Genomic DNA, 16,528 nt, shown 5'->3' on the forward strand with positions numbered 1-16,528 from the left:
AGACCTTGAATGACTTTATTTGTACTGTATTTATTACTATTAGTTTATGTAACGCAGGTCAGCAACATGTGTCATAATCCTGTTTTGCACACACCAGTCTCGTGGTAACAGACAGGACATTTACACAAAACACACAGAAGATCTGTTCTGCTTATAGTGTGCGTTTAAACGTCAGAATCGTTGTCCTGTCTTTGCTTTGGTAGAAATGGGTTACACACATTTGAACCAAATCATTTCATTAACTGGATTTCATAACATGCTAACTGAACTGTAACTGAAATAAACCAACACAGACAGGCTCATCGGGACGTATGGTCGTGCAGAACCCTGGGTAAATGAGATTTCATTTCAGTATGTGCCACTTACCCGTTGAGGTTTTAACAGGCAGTCCATAAAAAAGGGGTCAGCTGCAGCAAGGTCCACAATTCTGCTGTATTCACCTACCTGATTGGATGTGAATCCCTACATAGACTGACATTCAATGACCAAGCCATGTGAATCCCTAGAGGAGTACTGGAAACAATGCTCTAGTTTATTAGGTTACTGGCTTGCAATACAAACCACTCAGAATGATTGCAACCATCGTAAAAAATGACTTTGAAGCTTACCTGCTGTTCGGTCGTGATTGTAGCTAACACAACAATTACATACATTCCCACTGCCATGCACATCCTTTCACTGTGAAAGAATTGAATGTTTTAGCAAACATGTATTTTAAAACATATTGCCAGGCTGGCTGGGTGGGTACCACTAAAATAAAAGTTCAACAGATTTAGAACTTTTAGAGCTGTTTCAGGAAGCAGCGACAGAAGGAAAATCGTGGGACAAGCTGGATACTGTATTTTGCAACCCTGTTAGATAGAGTTACAGTTGAAATGACTCAGGAAGTGCAAAGCAGTCTAAAATAATGGCTTGCAAAAAGAGATTTCTTTAACCTAGTGTACAAGCAGATATCATGTTTCAAAACTGCCCATCTGAGATCTGTGTGGCAGAGAAAATGTATGGAACTATTTTGTTAGCTACAATTACTTTATCATTATTCTCTATTGCTGAATCTGCCTAGCTGCCATTGCAGGTTTGACTGGAAATGTAAAGCGATCCTATGTGTTGCTCACTTAAAAACAAATATGCAAAAAGAAAAAAGTATATGCAAAGCAATGTAATAATAACTCGCACATTCTCTGGTCCTTTGTTTAAACAAACACTGTTTATGTGTGCGTTTCAAACAGAACATATCCACTGGCGCCATTTTCATATTGTGAAGATCTGATAACAAGAACATTCAGGGGAATGATGAGGAAATGAACCTGCATTGATATCCTGTGAACTTTTAGATCATAAACCCGAAGGTAAAACTAGAAGAAACTAAAGCTGGTACACAGATGTTTAAGCTAATGCCTTCTCCAATGTAATGGCTTTGGCCATAACAAAACTGCTCAATAGAGTTGCCAACATTGGAGTCCATCAAACTCATCTAAATGGGTGCGGATCTAAATTCCACTGTCATTTAAATCATTAAAGGTGGGGACTTTGAGAAAACCAATCGATAAAAAAGCATCACAGAATCACAGAACTGATTTTCATTATAACACTTAATAATAAACACCTGTAGACTACTTACAAGCCTGTAAATTAAATGTCTGAGTTGTTTATTTATGGGTTGGTAACGTTATGGGGTGCGTTTTTGCTATCTGAAAAAAAAAAATAATAATGACGATTTGGAGTAGGTAGCTCTGAGAATCTGGCCATTATATATATATATATATATATATATATATATATATATATATATATATATATATATATATATGATTTCCTAAGCCTTATATCAAAGAAATGCAAAGTATAAAGAAACTGGCATATACTATTTTGCTATAGGGGGAGCTGTTGAATGTGCCCCTATCAACTAACTCTCCATGTTGGCTAGATATGCCACAGCATGTGTGAATATACCCCAAGCCATTTATAGCACAGCCACTGAAATCAAATTGTATTTAAGCACATACTGCAGAAAGTCACAGTCCAATTTCATTATAGAGGACTATTTAAAGCATGTCATTTAAAATTTAGTTTACATTAAGTATACTTTATGTACAAATTACATTTCTTCTGATTTTATGCAGTGTTACCTTCAAACATTATTGTTTATGTAACAAAATGTGTGCGTATTAATTTAAAGCAAGACAGCATCTAAAACATAGTTCAGCGTGTCCCTTGTGATAAAAAGCTGTTTGGGTTTTAATTGCGTTGGCTCTGTTTCCACTCTAAAGGTACTCTGTGAAAAAAAGAATGCAGTTCTGTAGCTTTGTTGCTGCAAACAACTGAGACATCAGTCATGAGGGCAGCATACAATACATCTCTTTGCATTACCAGCTTGTTGTATTTCGGGGTAATTAGAGTGAAGTGCCTCACAAACAGTTTACAACAGTCGCTGGAAAGCACAGTGAGTAGCACTCGAAAAACCTGCTGCATTTCCATCGTGTGTGACTGGAATTCCTGTAGAAACAAACAACCAGGCAGGTTAACATAGTAAACCTCCAATTATCAAAAACTCAAGTGAAGTCCATGTATCTACACCATTGATGTTTCCATCTACCACTGGACCCGAGCTGATCTTTGAGACCAGTCCCGCTCGTTTCCAACAGTTTCTCTGTCAGCCCCAGTTGGGAATGTGGACTTGCTGTCAGAAATCAATCTCTCCAATTTACTCTCATCACGTTTCCATCTGCACTATGGAACCAGTCTGTAAAACCAGAGCAGTTCCAATATCAAACTGGGGCAACAAACTGCAACCGGACAGTACACAGATACCAATGCAACCGGACAGTACACAAATATCAAAGATCCACTGTGTGTATCACTTATCTGTATCATTGCTGTTTATAAATGTATTCACCAAGCTCCAATTTTCCCCTAACAGTATAATATATTCACAGTCTTTATGTTCAGCCTATTTGTTTTCTCCTCTTGCATCCCTCACACTGGATGCTCATTAGGATCTTCCACCACCAGCGTTGGAGCTGCAGGGAGACTCTCAACCGAATACCTATTGTGAAATGTTGGCAGTGCCTTGAGATGTGGGTAGATTGGTTATCAGGTTAATATCAATCCGATTATCTTGTTCAAGCTTAAATTAATCAACATCGTTATAAAACCGATGGCAAGGAATTGATGACAAATGACTACTTTTAAAAAAAATTAAAAAACAATGGGTGACAGACAACTGTTTTAGTACTATATGCGTACTACAGAAAAACATATTTTATGTTGTAGGTATTTACAAAAAAAAGAAAACTCCTAGGATGCAGCAGGGGCACCACGTTTAACACGAGCAATAATTGTGCAGTTTAGTGAGTCAACACTTGTATCCAATGAAATCCCCCAATTGAAGAGCTCTCAAAACAAACTTATAAGGGCTTGAATTGAGATTGTCACTGGACACAATCATTGCAATCTACACCTTGAAAGGATTTAAAAACATACATACAGTATAGATATATAAATATATTAGGTACTCACCACTGCGTCTTTAAATGTAATGCAGCAATCAAACTCAGGCCGTGTTTCACAGAACTGCCGGAATAGAAGCCGACCGATGGGCTGTTTCTCACAGGTACTGTAGTAGTCTCTCTCTGGGGGAGGGAGAAAGAGGCAGTGACAACCACTACAATCCTGTACTCCATTACAGCACGGCACAGTGCCGACTCGACATCGACAGCATGCTGGATTACACCAAGATCCTGGGACCCTCATTCTATCTGATCAAGAATACAGAACTGGGAAAGACCACTGATACAAGAGGCTAATAACTAAGCAATGGTTAGGCTTGCTACTATTCGATTATTTATTTGTTTGCCAAATCGACGATTAATATCGACGTTTATTTTAGAAAGAATTTACAATTTTTTTCGACCTTTATTTTTAAATTCAAGCAGGAGAATGGGTGAAATCAACCTTTATGCTTTTTATGCCATTGAAAAACATCTCATTTAGCGAAACCCCTGTATCATAGTCAACATGCAACAAAACCATGGTTACCGACATTTTAATTGAAATAATGTTTGGTCACAGCTGAGCTAAACATTTAAAAATTGTCTCAAATAAACCACAGTAAACACAGCATATAAAAGTATATTACTAAGTAATATGAGTAAAAATAATATGCACAGAACAAAACATTAGATAGTTGAACAGAACTAAACTAGCACGTATTATTCTGAGTCTGAGCTCCCCCTCTCCTGCTTCAGCACAGCTGGACTCAGAGTCACTGGAAGGCAAGGCAGACGGGCCCGCTTTGTCCTGCCGCGGAGACTTCAGCCGTCGGTCAGGGTATTCTGCACAATATTCATTAAGTGTTTTTCTCTTGTGCACCATTTTCAAATCATACTAGCAACTGTCACCGTATACCTAAAGCAAAAGCTTACGTACACCTTAACTCGCTAAATTTCAAAGTAGGCGCTTTGAATGACAGGCGCTGTAGCTGGCAAATGAGAGCATTCTAGCACTGCTTCAGTCAACGAGATCTGTCAGAGATGACTGACCCCCAGCCATTCAGAGCGGAATGGAGACGGGACAGACAGCAAGTATAAAAACTACACAAACTAGAGATGACTTCTAAATGATTATTTTTGGTAAGCAAATAAAAAATATCGAGTGGTTTTACCAACGTTTATCGTATATAAATTTATTTCAGTCGAACTTGACGTTTAACGAGCTTTACCGACTAATATATAGAAGAGTAGCAAAACTAGTAATAGCCCATCCCATATGTAATATCTATCTATCTATCTATCTATCCACAGACGTGCTCAAATTTGTTGGTACCCTTACAGCTCATTGAAATAATGCTTCATGCCTCCTGAAAAGTGATGAAATTAAAAGCTATTTTATCATGTATACTTGCATGCCTTTGGTATGTCATAGAATAAAGCAAAGAAGCTGTGAAAATAGATGAATTATTGCTTATTCTACAAAGATATTCTAAAATGGCCAGGACACATTTGTTGGTACCCCTTAGAAAAGATAATAAATAATTGGATTATAGTGATATTTTCGAACTAATTAGTTTCTTTAATTAGTATCACATGTCTCCAATCCTGTAATCAGTCATTCAGCCTATTTAAATGGAGAAAAGTAGTCACTGTGCTGTTTGGTATCATTGTGTGCACCACACTGAACATGGACCAGAGAAAGCAAAGGAGAGAGTTGTCTGAGGAGATCAGAAAGAAAATAATAGACAAGCATGGTAAAGGTAAAGGCTACAAGACCATCTCCAAGCAGCTTGATATTCCTGTGACAACAGTTGCAAATATTATTAAGAAGTTTAAGGTCCATGGAACCTTAGCCAACCTCCCTGGGCGCGGCCGCAAGAGGAAAATCGACCCCAAAGTGAACAGAAGGATAGTGCGAATGATAGAAAAAGAACCAAGGATAACTGCCAAAGAGATACAAGCTGAACTCCAAGGTGAAGGTACGTCAGTTTCTGATCGCACCATCCGTCGCTTTTTGAGCGAAAGTGGGCTCCATGGAAGACGACCCAGGAGGACTCCACTTTTGAAAGAAAAACATAAAAAAGCCAGACTGGAATTTGCTAAAATGCATATTGACAAGCCACAATCCTTCTGGGAGAATGTCCTTTGGACAGATGAGCCATAACTGGAGCTTTTTGGCAAGTCACATCAGCTCTATGTTCACGGACGAAAAAATGAAGCTTTCGAAGAAGAGAACACCATTCCTACAGTGAAACATGGAGGAGGCTCGGTTATGTTTTGGGGCTGCTTTGCTGCGCCTGGCACAGGGTGCCTTGAATCTGTGCAGGGCACAATGAAATCTCAAGACTATCAAGGCATTCTGGAGCGAAACGTACTGCCCAGTGTCAGAAAGCTCTGTCTCAGTCGCAGGTCATGGGTCCTCCAACAGTATAATGACCCAAAACACACAGCTAAAAGCACCCAAGAATGGATAAAAACAAAACATTGGACTATTCTGAAGTGGCCTTCTATGAGTCCTGATCTGAATCCTATCGAACATCTATGGAAAGAGCTGAAACTTGCAGTCTGGAGAAGGCACCCATCAAACCTGAGACAGCTGGAGCAGTTTGCTCAGGAAGAGTGGGCCAAACTCCCTGTTAACAAGTGCAGAAGTCTTATTGAGAGCTACAGAAAACGTTTGATTGCAGTGATTGCCTCTGAAGGTTGTGCAACAAAATATTAGGTTAGCGGTCCCATCATTTTTGTCCATACCATTTTCATTTGTTTTATTATTTACAATATTATGTTGAATAAAAAATCAAAAGCAAAGTCTGATTTCTATTAAATATGGAATAAACAATGGTGGATGCCAATTACTTTTGTCAGTTTCAAGTTATTTCAGAGAAAATTGTGCATTCTTCGTTTTTTGTGGAGGGGTACCAACAAATTTGAGCACGTCTGTATCTATCTATCTATCTAATCCCCACAATTATAACAGCCCCCTCCCCCCAACGTTTAATTACCCCTTTATCCTCAGTTACAGGTTACCCATGATCCCATGCGCTATGCAACTAATTTGCATAGCGCCCCCTTTACAACTTATTTGTAATTTGACCAATAAAGTGGTGTGTTCTATTCTCACATAAAAACATATATGAAAAAAAAGCTTTACATACAATGATGGCCACTTTAGGTTACCTGACTATTGAAACACATGCAGGCACAAATACTTAAAAAAAAATAAAATAATAATAATAATAAAAAAAAATAATATGCACAATCTTCACCAATCTTTAGATATATTTTGTGAGAAGACTTCCAGAGAATCAGTTAATCTTCACATATTCACTGCATCTTTCCTCATTAGGAAGTGTACTTCTACTTATCAGGAATACGCATACATTTATTTTCAAATGCAGCACACACAACTTACATAGCTGTGGAAATGTATTTATTTATTTTTTTAACAAATTAGAGATAAAATTAAAATGCTTCCTTTTTATAAAATTAAATATTATTTTAAGTTTTCCTAAACAAAGCTTTTAATACATCTACAACTTATGTTGCTCTCTACTAGTGTTTTGTTTTCACTATAAAGCAGACTTTTGACTGTATTGCCTCTCATATATGTCAGCACATAAATTGAAAATATACATTACTTTTTGATAAAAGGTGACCAGTTTGCACTTGTTTGTGATGCATTTTTAAAACAAATGTTAATATGAAATAATGCTAAATACATTAGTCTCTTTGAACTACTGCAAATATACTATATACTCACACAGTAATTTATATTTGTTCATTGTGTTTATGTGCTATTTCTGTTCCATTTTATTCATTCCTATCCTTATCGTGGCTCCGATAAGTATTACACTTCGTTATGTGCTTGCTTTTCATGCCAATAAATCCCTTTCAATTGATTTTATGTGCATTAAGGGGCTTTGATTCGCATAAAGTAGCAAATTGAGGTTTCCAAAATACACGAAGGTCAAGAGTATTTTGGAAATTCAAACAACACTTACATTTATACGAATTCAGCCTGTTTCCATTGAGCTTTGATCAAATACAATCTATTAATGCAAATATGGCTATAGTTAACACACAAACAAAATGGCTAACTGCTTTTTAATACACTGCGATGCATAAAGGAATGTGAGCTTTGCAAAATGCAATGCACCTTAAATAAATAAATGCATAATAAATGAATAAATAAGATGCATGATAAATAAATAAATAATGCAACACACCTGAATAAATACAGTTCAGATGCATAATAAAGTTCAAATGATATTAACATTATTAAGTGTATAAAACACTAGGGGTATGGGGTTGGGTAAAAAAATGTTGAAATTCTCAACGCTCAGAATTAAGGCCATTCAGACAGTATTTCACATATGGGCCTATATTTTCCACTGTGGGTATATTGACCACTCCAAGTATGCCCCGGAAAATGATGCCCATAGTTGCTACAGTATACAAAATTTAATTGAAAGTGCGTCATAAAATCTATTAAAGAAGGGTGTTTGCCTAACACAGCAAATCCCGCCAATATATGCTTGCAAACGATCATAGCTCTATTAACAGTCAGTGGGTGCATGCTTTGTGGGAATGCTTTGTTATAACAATCTGCAACTGTGCACGATTCGGTCCTTTTTATCACACACATTTTTTATCCAAAACACAATTTTGAAGTCACAATCTGTCATGGAATCAAACGTCCAAACACACACACAACACAGCTCTGAATGTTCTTGGATTCCATTCAATTGATCTATATAATGGGAGATCTGAAAAGTGTCGTCACTTAAATCCCTAAAATATGAACCTTTATGAGTGCTTTAATATTTCTACAGACAGAAATAAATAATTATTTAAGCACTGGAAGACATCACAATCTGGCGGTTAACCACATCAGGAAGTTAAAATCTACTATATAGACAAGGTCAACTACCAAGGTTTTACCCAAAAACCACAGTTCAATTAGAAAATAGCAAACAGTGCCTTTATTGTTTTTATATATATAGTATTTTTATTTTAGCGTGCACAATTATTTTACCCCTGAGTTTCTCCCCAATTCAAAATGTCCATTATGTTCCCTCACTGCAGCAATTCCCCACACAGCTCAGGAGAACTGAAGGTTCAGGGAACCTCTGATCCTCCGACCAAGCCAATTGCCTCTTTATACCCAAGAACCTGAGAGCAGATGTCAGTGAGCTACCAGCCTTTGGAGGACAAAGGCCAACCCTGGATTCCGCAGTGAAGACTGTCGACTTCTCACAGCCAGGACGTGAGCCTGCACTCCCCTGACTGTAGGACTCTCCCTGAACACCATACAGCCATGCTTTTACCACACAGGCCACTCAGGAACAATTTATTGTTATTGTAAACATTTTCAATCTCTAATTTACAGATATATTCACCTTTTCTGTAAGTTTAGTTTTTTTCAGATATCTGAAAGGTTTGTGGTCGTCTACTGTGTGGTAGTGACCTACAATGGAGCTTCCTGATAGGAGAATCAAAGTTCTGAGGTGTTTTATATTTATATCTAGATCTGCCACCATTTTGAATAAGACATATTTATTCATTTTCCAGGTATTTTATTTTACACCTAAACACAAAACTGACCACTCTGGGTTATGCTTATATTTTTGCAATGCAAAGCAAATACTACGTACCTGCTTGTGCCAGGGTCTTTGTAATTGAACAAAACTAACGTCATCTGGGTACACTCAATACAACATGGTTTACAAGATTAAACAAAGACTCAACACTGCCAAACCCCTCTGGTTGTACATGCTTTACGGTGTGGTTGCTTTGTAATGCGAGGCTGAGGATGCAAATGCAGGCCTGTGTGCTGGCTTTGTCTGACGTGTCTTCTGTCATTTGCATGTTAGTACAGTGCTGCCACCTCTTCCTTTAAAACTCACGCCAACTCAACGACTTCCTGGAAAATTAAACCAGAGACTCCCTCCTTAAAGAAAAGAGGACTGCGACTAAATGACTGAACGCAGAGCGGCTGGTCGGGAGGCATCTGTTGCCCTTTTTACTCCCCCACCATTGATCCTAAATATCTTGGCGTCCTTGAACAGATAATTGTCTCCAGTTTGATTCTGTAGAATGCTAATTTAAAGAGCATTCTTAATCTCGTTTAGATTCACTTTGTGCATTATTTTCTGTTTCTGGTGACTTTTTAAAAGTTTAAAGCACCCTGCAGCCTCAATAAGGCTCTTAAATGTCTTCTCTTCAAGTACAGCTGGTACACCATTAACAATGCAACACTTTGCCCTTGTGTATGTAACTACAATACATGAACTACACTACCAGAAAGCAACAGTAACTTTCATCTGTAGCAGTGTCATTGAAACATCTGCATATTCCAAACTGAAGTATAAAATACAAGTAATGAACCAGTAAGAAATCTACTTGTGCTGGTAAGAGAGAAGTAAGATTTAAACTCATTGAATAATCAATACAGTGTTTCATTACGCCAACTATAAAATCATATTTAATAATTGGATCTTTTAATCTATTAAACTCATTTAATATATGTCTCCATGGTCTAAAGAAATAGAAAATTACATTTTTAGACACGTTCTCGTGGAGGAAACGATTTGGTTCACTTAAGCGAAACCCACATATAAAAGCTCTCTGTTGAAAAATGTATGACATGAATATGTTGGAAAGCCAGCACACATGTGAGTCACATTACAGTATTCTTTTAGTTGTGTACAGATATGATACTCAATGCTGTAAGCACTACTGTGAATTAGTCTTCTGCTGGCCTCAGTACATCTACTGGTAAGAACATAATGACATGCTCTTTTTTTGCTTGCAGAAAATGTAATTAGTCAAAATGCTGAATTGTTAAACAGAGTTCAAACATATGGGAGATTGACGTAATTGTGGCTTGATTTATAAGCACATACTGTGCTGTGCATTTAAAACAAACAAAAAACATCGCCACCCATGCTTACTCATGCTTTCAAATATCTGTTTAATCCAAAAACTAGAATAAATCGCAGTCAAGGCGGGTAAGAAAGTTGTGTGGCTGATATTTTGTAAGTATCTGTTTCTCTATCTATTTCTGCTGTATGTAGAACACCATTAATGAAGAGTCAATGAATAACTCTAATGATACGATAACAATGACAACAGCATTAACTATATTGACATAAGCAATGTTTATGGATCTCATAGCATAGTGATATGCACCATTTTAGTTTTATTAACAGTTTGCTAAGTCTTTTAGTTTTTCGCTTTTTTTTTAAATTTAGAATAAGCAAATATTTTAAAAGCAAGGAAAACAGATAACTATCTGTATCCAGGTACCTTTGCTGTAGGTCAGATCTCATTGTAGCTAGACCATTGGAGTGTGCTTGAAATGAAACTGCAACACATGAACTGAATAGATCCCAATAAGCAGCAGCAACATTTCACCTACTGCGTCATTTTTTTAACTATAATTCAAATTGATGTAAAAAATACAAGCAAAGAACAGAGATCTTGAACAGAATTAAATATCCATTTCATCCATAAACTTTGTCATTCATGACTTCACCACTCAATCAAGAACTGTAAGGTAACACTGATGAAGTCACCAGCTGGAACTTTGAAGAGAGACATGCTACCTTACAGGCAACACCTCATTTGCTGTAACGAGTAACACTTTTAAATAACAAGCCAGACCTACAATATCGAGATCAATTAGGTAATGAAGTGTGAGATGAAGCGCTGGAACAGCAGTGGTTCACTGAGCCCTAGAGAAGCAAATACAAAAGATACTGTGAGGATACCTCTGGGGGCCCTACTGTGGATCAAGTGCAAAGGCACACATTAAGAGGAACAAAAACAACTGGAACACATCTTGCAAGAAACAGCCTAGTTCCAGGAGCCACCGATTTGTTCAGCGCCGTTTCTTGCTAGTTTTTTTTGCTGTTAAAATTACTTTATTCCTTTCTGAAAAATGTCCTTTGCACTTGCTTCAGGTTATGCTCAGATTAGACAATGGAAATAGGGGACTTGAAGTCTTTAACAGGACAAATGGTACAGATAAAAAGTTAACCCAAGACACTACTTCAAATGTGTTGCACTTGCACTTCCTAGGTCATTTCTCATTTCACCTCAGCACTGTCTACAGGAGTCAAAGCATCTTATTGGCTATAGAGCATGTCAAATCAACAGGGGAAGCTGCTAGTTGGTTGCTGGCAGGAAAGAAGGCCCTGAAAGGGTGGGGACAATTTCTCTCTCCAGGTGAACTGACCATGGAAGTGCAAAACTGAAAGCAAGATTTCTTTAACAGTGTAGTTCCAGGGATCGGGATCATGTTAACACGATCCTACTGAAAAGGGCTTCTGGGACTGCGATCGTGTAAACATATTGAAATACATATCATTGGATAGGGGAGGGCTTGAATTTCACTTCGTGATATTTATTTGTGTGACGTCACTGAGAGGGACAGTTAGTGTCCAAAAGGGCTGAGAAAGTTTTGGCAGCGTGGAGAGAAAAGACATCACAGCCTGTTTCAGAGAAACTTGTTTAGGAGGGAAGAAAGACATGGAAAAACACTGTAAATCTGATGTATTTAACATAGAATAAATGTTCTAATAAAACTGTCTCATGTGTTTTAATATATATATATATATATATATATATATATATATATATATATATATATATATAGCTCTGGAAAAAATTAAGAGACCACTGCAAAATTATCAGTTTCTCTGGTTTTACTATTTATAGGTATGTGTTTGGGTAAAATGAACATGTTTGTTTTATTCTATAAACTACTGACAACATTTCTCCCAAATTCCAAATAAAAATATTGTCATTTAGAGCATTTATTTGCAGAAAATGACAACTGGTCAAAATAACAAAAAAGATGCAGTGTTGTCAGACCTCAAGTAATGCAAAGAAAATAAGTTCATATTCATTTTTAAACACAATACTAATGTTTTAACTTAGGAAGAGTTCAGAAATCAATATTTGGTGGAATAACCCTGATTTTCAAGCACAGCTTTCATGCGTCTTGGTATGCTCTCCACCAGTCTTTCACATTGATGTTGGGTGACTTTATGCCACTCCAGGCGCAAAAATTCAAGCAGCTCAGCTTTGTTTGATGGCTTGTGACCATCCATCTTCCTCTTGATCACATTCCAGAGGTTTTCAATGGGGTTCAGGTCTGGAGATTGGGCTGGCCATGACAGGGTCTTGATCTGGTGGTCCTCCATCCACACCTTGATTGACCTGGCTGTGTGGCATGGAGCATTGTCCTGCTGGAAAAAACAATCCTCAGAGTTGGGGAACATTGTCAGAGCAGAAGGAAGCAAGTTTTCTTCCAGGACAACCTTGTACTTGGCTTGATTCATGCGTCCTTCACAAAGACAAATCTGCCCGATTCCAGCCTTGCTGAAGTACCCCCAGATGAGTCCAATTTTCAGCTTTGCCCAACACCTGGTCGTCTAATGGTTAGACGGAGAGGCCTACAAGCCACAGTGTCTCGCACCCACTGTGAAATGTGGTGGAGGATCGGTGATGATCTGGGGGTGCTTCAGCAAGGCTGGAATCGGGCAGCTTTGGCATGAATCAAGCCAAGTACAAGGTTGTCCTGGAAGAAAACTTGCTTCCTTCTGCTCTGACAATGTTCCCCAACTCTGAGGATTACACCTGACTATATGCCTACAAAATCCCTGACTTTGTGCAAGTGTACCTAGAAGAATTGATGCTGTTTTGAAGGCAAAGGGTGGTCACACCAAATACAGTGCCTTGCGAAAGTATTCGGCCCCCTTGAACTTTGCGACCTTTTGCCACATTCCAGGCTTCAAACATAAAGATATAAAACTGTAATTTTTTGTGAAGAATCAACAACAAGTGGGACACAATCATGAAGTGGAACGAAATTTATTGGATATTTCAAACTTTTTTAACAAATAAAAAACTGAAAAATTGGGCGTGCAAAATTATTCAGCCCCTTTACTTTCAGTGCAGCAAACTCTCTCCAGAAGTTCAGTGAGGATCTCTGAATGATCCAATGTTGACCTAAATGACTAATGATGATAAATAGAATCCACCTGTGTGTAATCAAGTCTCCGTATAAATGCACCTGCACTGTGATAGTCTCAGAGGTCCGTTTAAAGCGCAGAGAGCATCATGAAGAACAAGGAACACACCAGGCAGGTCCGAGATACTGTTGTGGAGAAGTTTAAAGCCGGATTTGGATACAAAAAGATTTCCCAAGCTTTAAACATCCCAAGGAGCACTGTGCAAGCGATAATATTGAAATGGAAGGAGTATCAGACCACTGCAAATCTATCAAGACCTGGCCGTCCCTCTAAACTTTCAGCTCATACAAGGAGAAGACTGATCAGAGATGCAGCCAAGAGGCCCATGATCACTCTGGATGAACTGCAGAGATCTACAGCTGAGGTGGGAGACTCTGTCCATAGGACAACAATCAGTCGTATACTGCACAAATCTGGCCTTTATGGAAGAGTGGCAAGAAGAAAGCCATTTCTTAAAGATATCCATAAAAAGTGTCGTTTACAGTTTGCCACAAGCCACCTGGGAGACACACCAAACATGTGGAAGAAGGTGCTCTGGTCAGATGAAACCAAAATCGAACTTTTTGGTAACAATGCAAAACGTTATGTTTGGCGTAAAAGCAACACAGCTCATCACCCTGAACACACCATCCCCACTGTCAAACATGGTGGTGGCAGCATCATGGTTTGGGCCTGCTTTTCTTCAGCAGGGACAGGGAAGATGGTTAAAATTGATGGGAAGATGGATGGAGCCAAATACAGGACCATTCTGGAAGAAAACCTGATGGAGTCTGCAAAAGACCTGAGACTGGGACGGAGATTTGTCTTCCAACAAGACAATGATCCAAAACATAAAGCAAAATCTACAATGGAATGGTTCACAAATAAACATATCCAGGTGTTAGAATGGCCAAGTCAAAGTCCAGACCTGAATCCAATCGAGAATCTGTGGAAAGAACTGAAAACTGCTGTTCACAAATGCTCTCCATCCAACCTCACTGAGCTCGAGCTGTTTTGCAAGGAGGAATGGGCAAAAATTTCAGTCTCTCGATGTGCAAAACTGATAGAGACATACCCCAAGCGACTTACAGCTGTAATCGCAGCAAAAGGTGGCGCTACAAAGTATTAACTTAAGGGGGCTGAATAATTTTGCACGCCCAATTTTTCAGTTTTTTATTTGTTAAAAAAGTTTGAAATATCCAATAAATTTCGTTCCACTTCATGATTGTGTCCCACTTCTTGTTGATTCTTCACAAAAAATTACAGTTTCATGTCTTTATGTTTGAAGCCTGAAATGTGGCAAAAGGTCGCAAAGTTCAAGAGGGCCGAATACTTTCGCAAGGCACTGTATATGGATTTGATTTAGATTTTTCTTCTGTTCACTCACTTTGCATTTAGTTAATTGATAAATATAATCTATTAACATGTCTATTTTTGAAAGCATTCTTACTTTACAGCATTTTTTCACACCTGCCTAAAACTTTTGCACAGTACTGTATATATACACACACCGTATTACTTCAATTTGGCTCCGCAGCGTTTATTTTAAATTGATCAAAATGACTGCAGCCCTTATACGAGGACGGTCTTTATTAATAATAATAAGCTTTACAAATGCTGCAATATATTATTAAATGATTTAAGGCATTTTAGAAATAGCGCCATGAGAGGCGCCGATCTGCAGCACTATACTCTTGTGTGTTTTTGGGGCTTGAATACAGTACATTCACTCACAGTTAACAAGAGCCTATTAGGTGGGAGTTGGGAGGTCAGGGGAGCACTGTACCAGCGAATCAGAAGTGTGCACTGGTTGCTATGGGCCGGGACAAGAAGAGGAGAGAGAACAGTAGTTGAGTTGTTTTTCTTAACGAAAAATATTACCTCTGAATATCGGTTTGATTTCTGTTAAAACTAACATATATGCTACTCGGTTATTTTATTTTTTTTCTCACTGTAAATTTACCTGCTTGTTTGTAATTTCTCTGTAAGAGAAAACGAAACTAAATCTTCTCAGATAGTAAGCATGTTTTTTTTTCTTTTTTTTTTTTATATACTTGTACAGGACTGAGTAAAATTCCAAGTGAATAAAAAACAAAACAACTAAACCCCCTACAAGAAGAGTTTAGAGTGACCGGCAAAGCTCTAAGTTCCTCTGAGTTTAAGTTTTCACTATCCAAGTTGACGACGAGGTAAACAGAGAGCCCTTATTTTATCCCGTTGTGTTGGCACTGAACTCTACTGGAAAAAAGGGACGTGAAGGACTGCTGTGCTGTAAGTAGTTAATCTTGGGTTGTCTGTCGGGACTGTACTATAAAATAACATTTGCTTACTAAGGTGGGTGTACATTAGCTTGTATTACATGCTGGATTGAGGTTGCAGTCTCTTCGGGGGTGTCATGTACATAGGCAGAGTTGCACGTTTCTGTCTATTTTTTGAGCAGGGGTAAAGAAAAAAAACTTTTACATTTCTGTATTGAGAGCAGCATTTACTCGAGGGCGGTGTCTATTAAAAAGCTGACATCTATATACAGTGCCTATAGAAAGTCTACACCCCCTTTCAAAATGTTCACCTTTTGTTGCCTTATAGCCTGGAATTAAAATGCATTAAAATATTTTTTTTTTCATTTATCTACACATTCTACCCCACAACTTCCAAGTGAAAAAAATATTCTAGAAATTTGTAGAAAATTAATTAAAAATAAAAACTGAAATAGCTTGGTTGGATAAGTGTCCACCCCCCTTGTAACAGCAATCCTAAATTAGCTCAGGTGTAACCAATCGCCTTCAAAATCACACACCAAGTTAAGTGGCCTCCACCTGTGTTAAATTGTAGTGATTCACATGATTTCAAGATAAATTCATCAGTTCCTGTAGGTTCCCTACGCTGGGTAGGGGATTTCAAAGGAAAGACTCAACCATGAGCACCAAGGCGCTTTCAAAAGAACTCCGGGACAAAGTTGTTGAAAGGCACAGATCAGGGGATGGGTATAAAAAAAGATCAAAGGCCTTGAATATCCCT

At 38.1% G+C, this 16,528-nt stretch overlaps 1 protein-coding gene across 3 annotated transcripts in view; it reads right to left on the reverse strand.

Annotated features, from left to right (window-relative positions):
- LOC117418215 (G protein-coupled receptor kinase 5-like) overlaps nt 1–16,528 on the reverse strand; it is a 124,884-nt gene that overhangs the window by 48,130 nt on the left and 60,226 nt on the right. For all 3 annotated transcript variants that reach the window (XM_059035707.1, XM_034030983.3, XM_059035708.1), the window contains one exon: nt 3,520–3,632. In XM_059035707.1, coding sequence (XP_058891690.1) covers nt 3,520–3,632 — 113 coding nt within the window. The remainder of the gene's footprint in view (nt 1–3,519; nt 3,633–16,528) is intronic.

Source organism: Acipenser ruthenus, chromosome 13 (assembly GCF_902713425.1).
Source record: "Acipenser ruthenus chromosome 13, fAciRut3.2 maternal haplotype, whole genome shotgun sequence".
NCBI lineage: Eukaryota > Metazoa > Chordata > Actinopteri > Acipenseriformes > Acipenseridae > Acipenser > Acipenser ruthenus.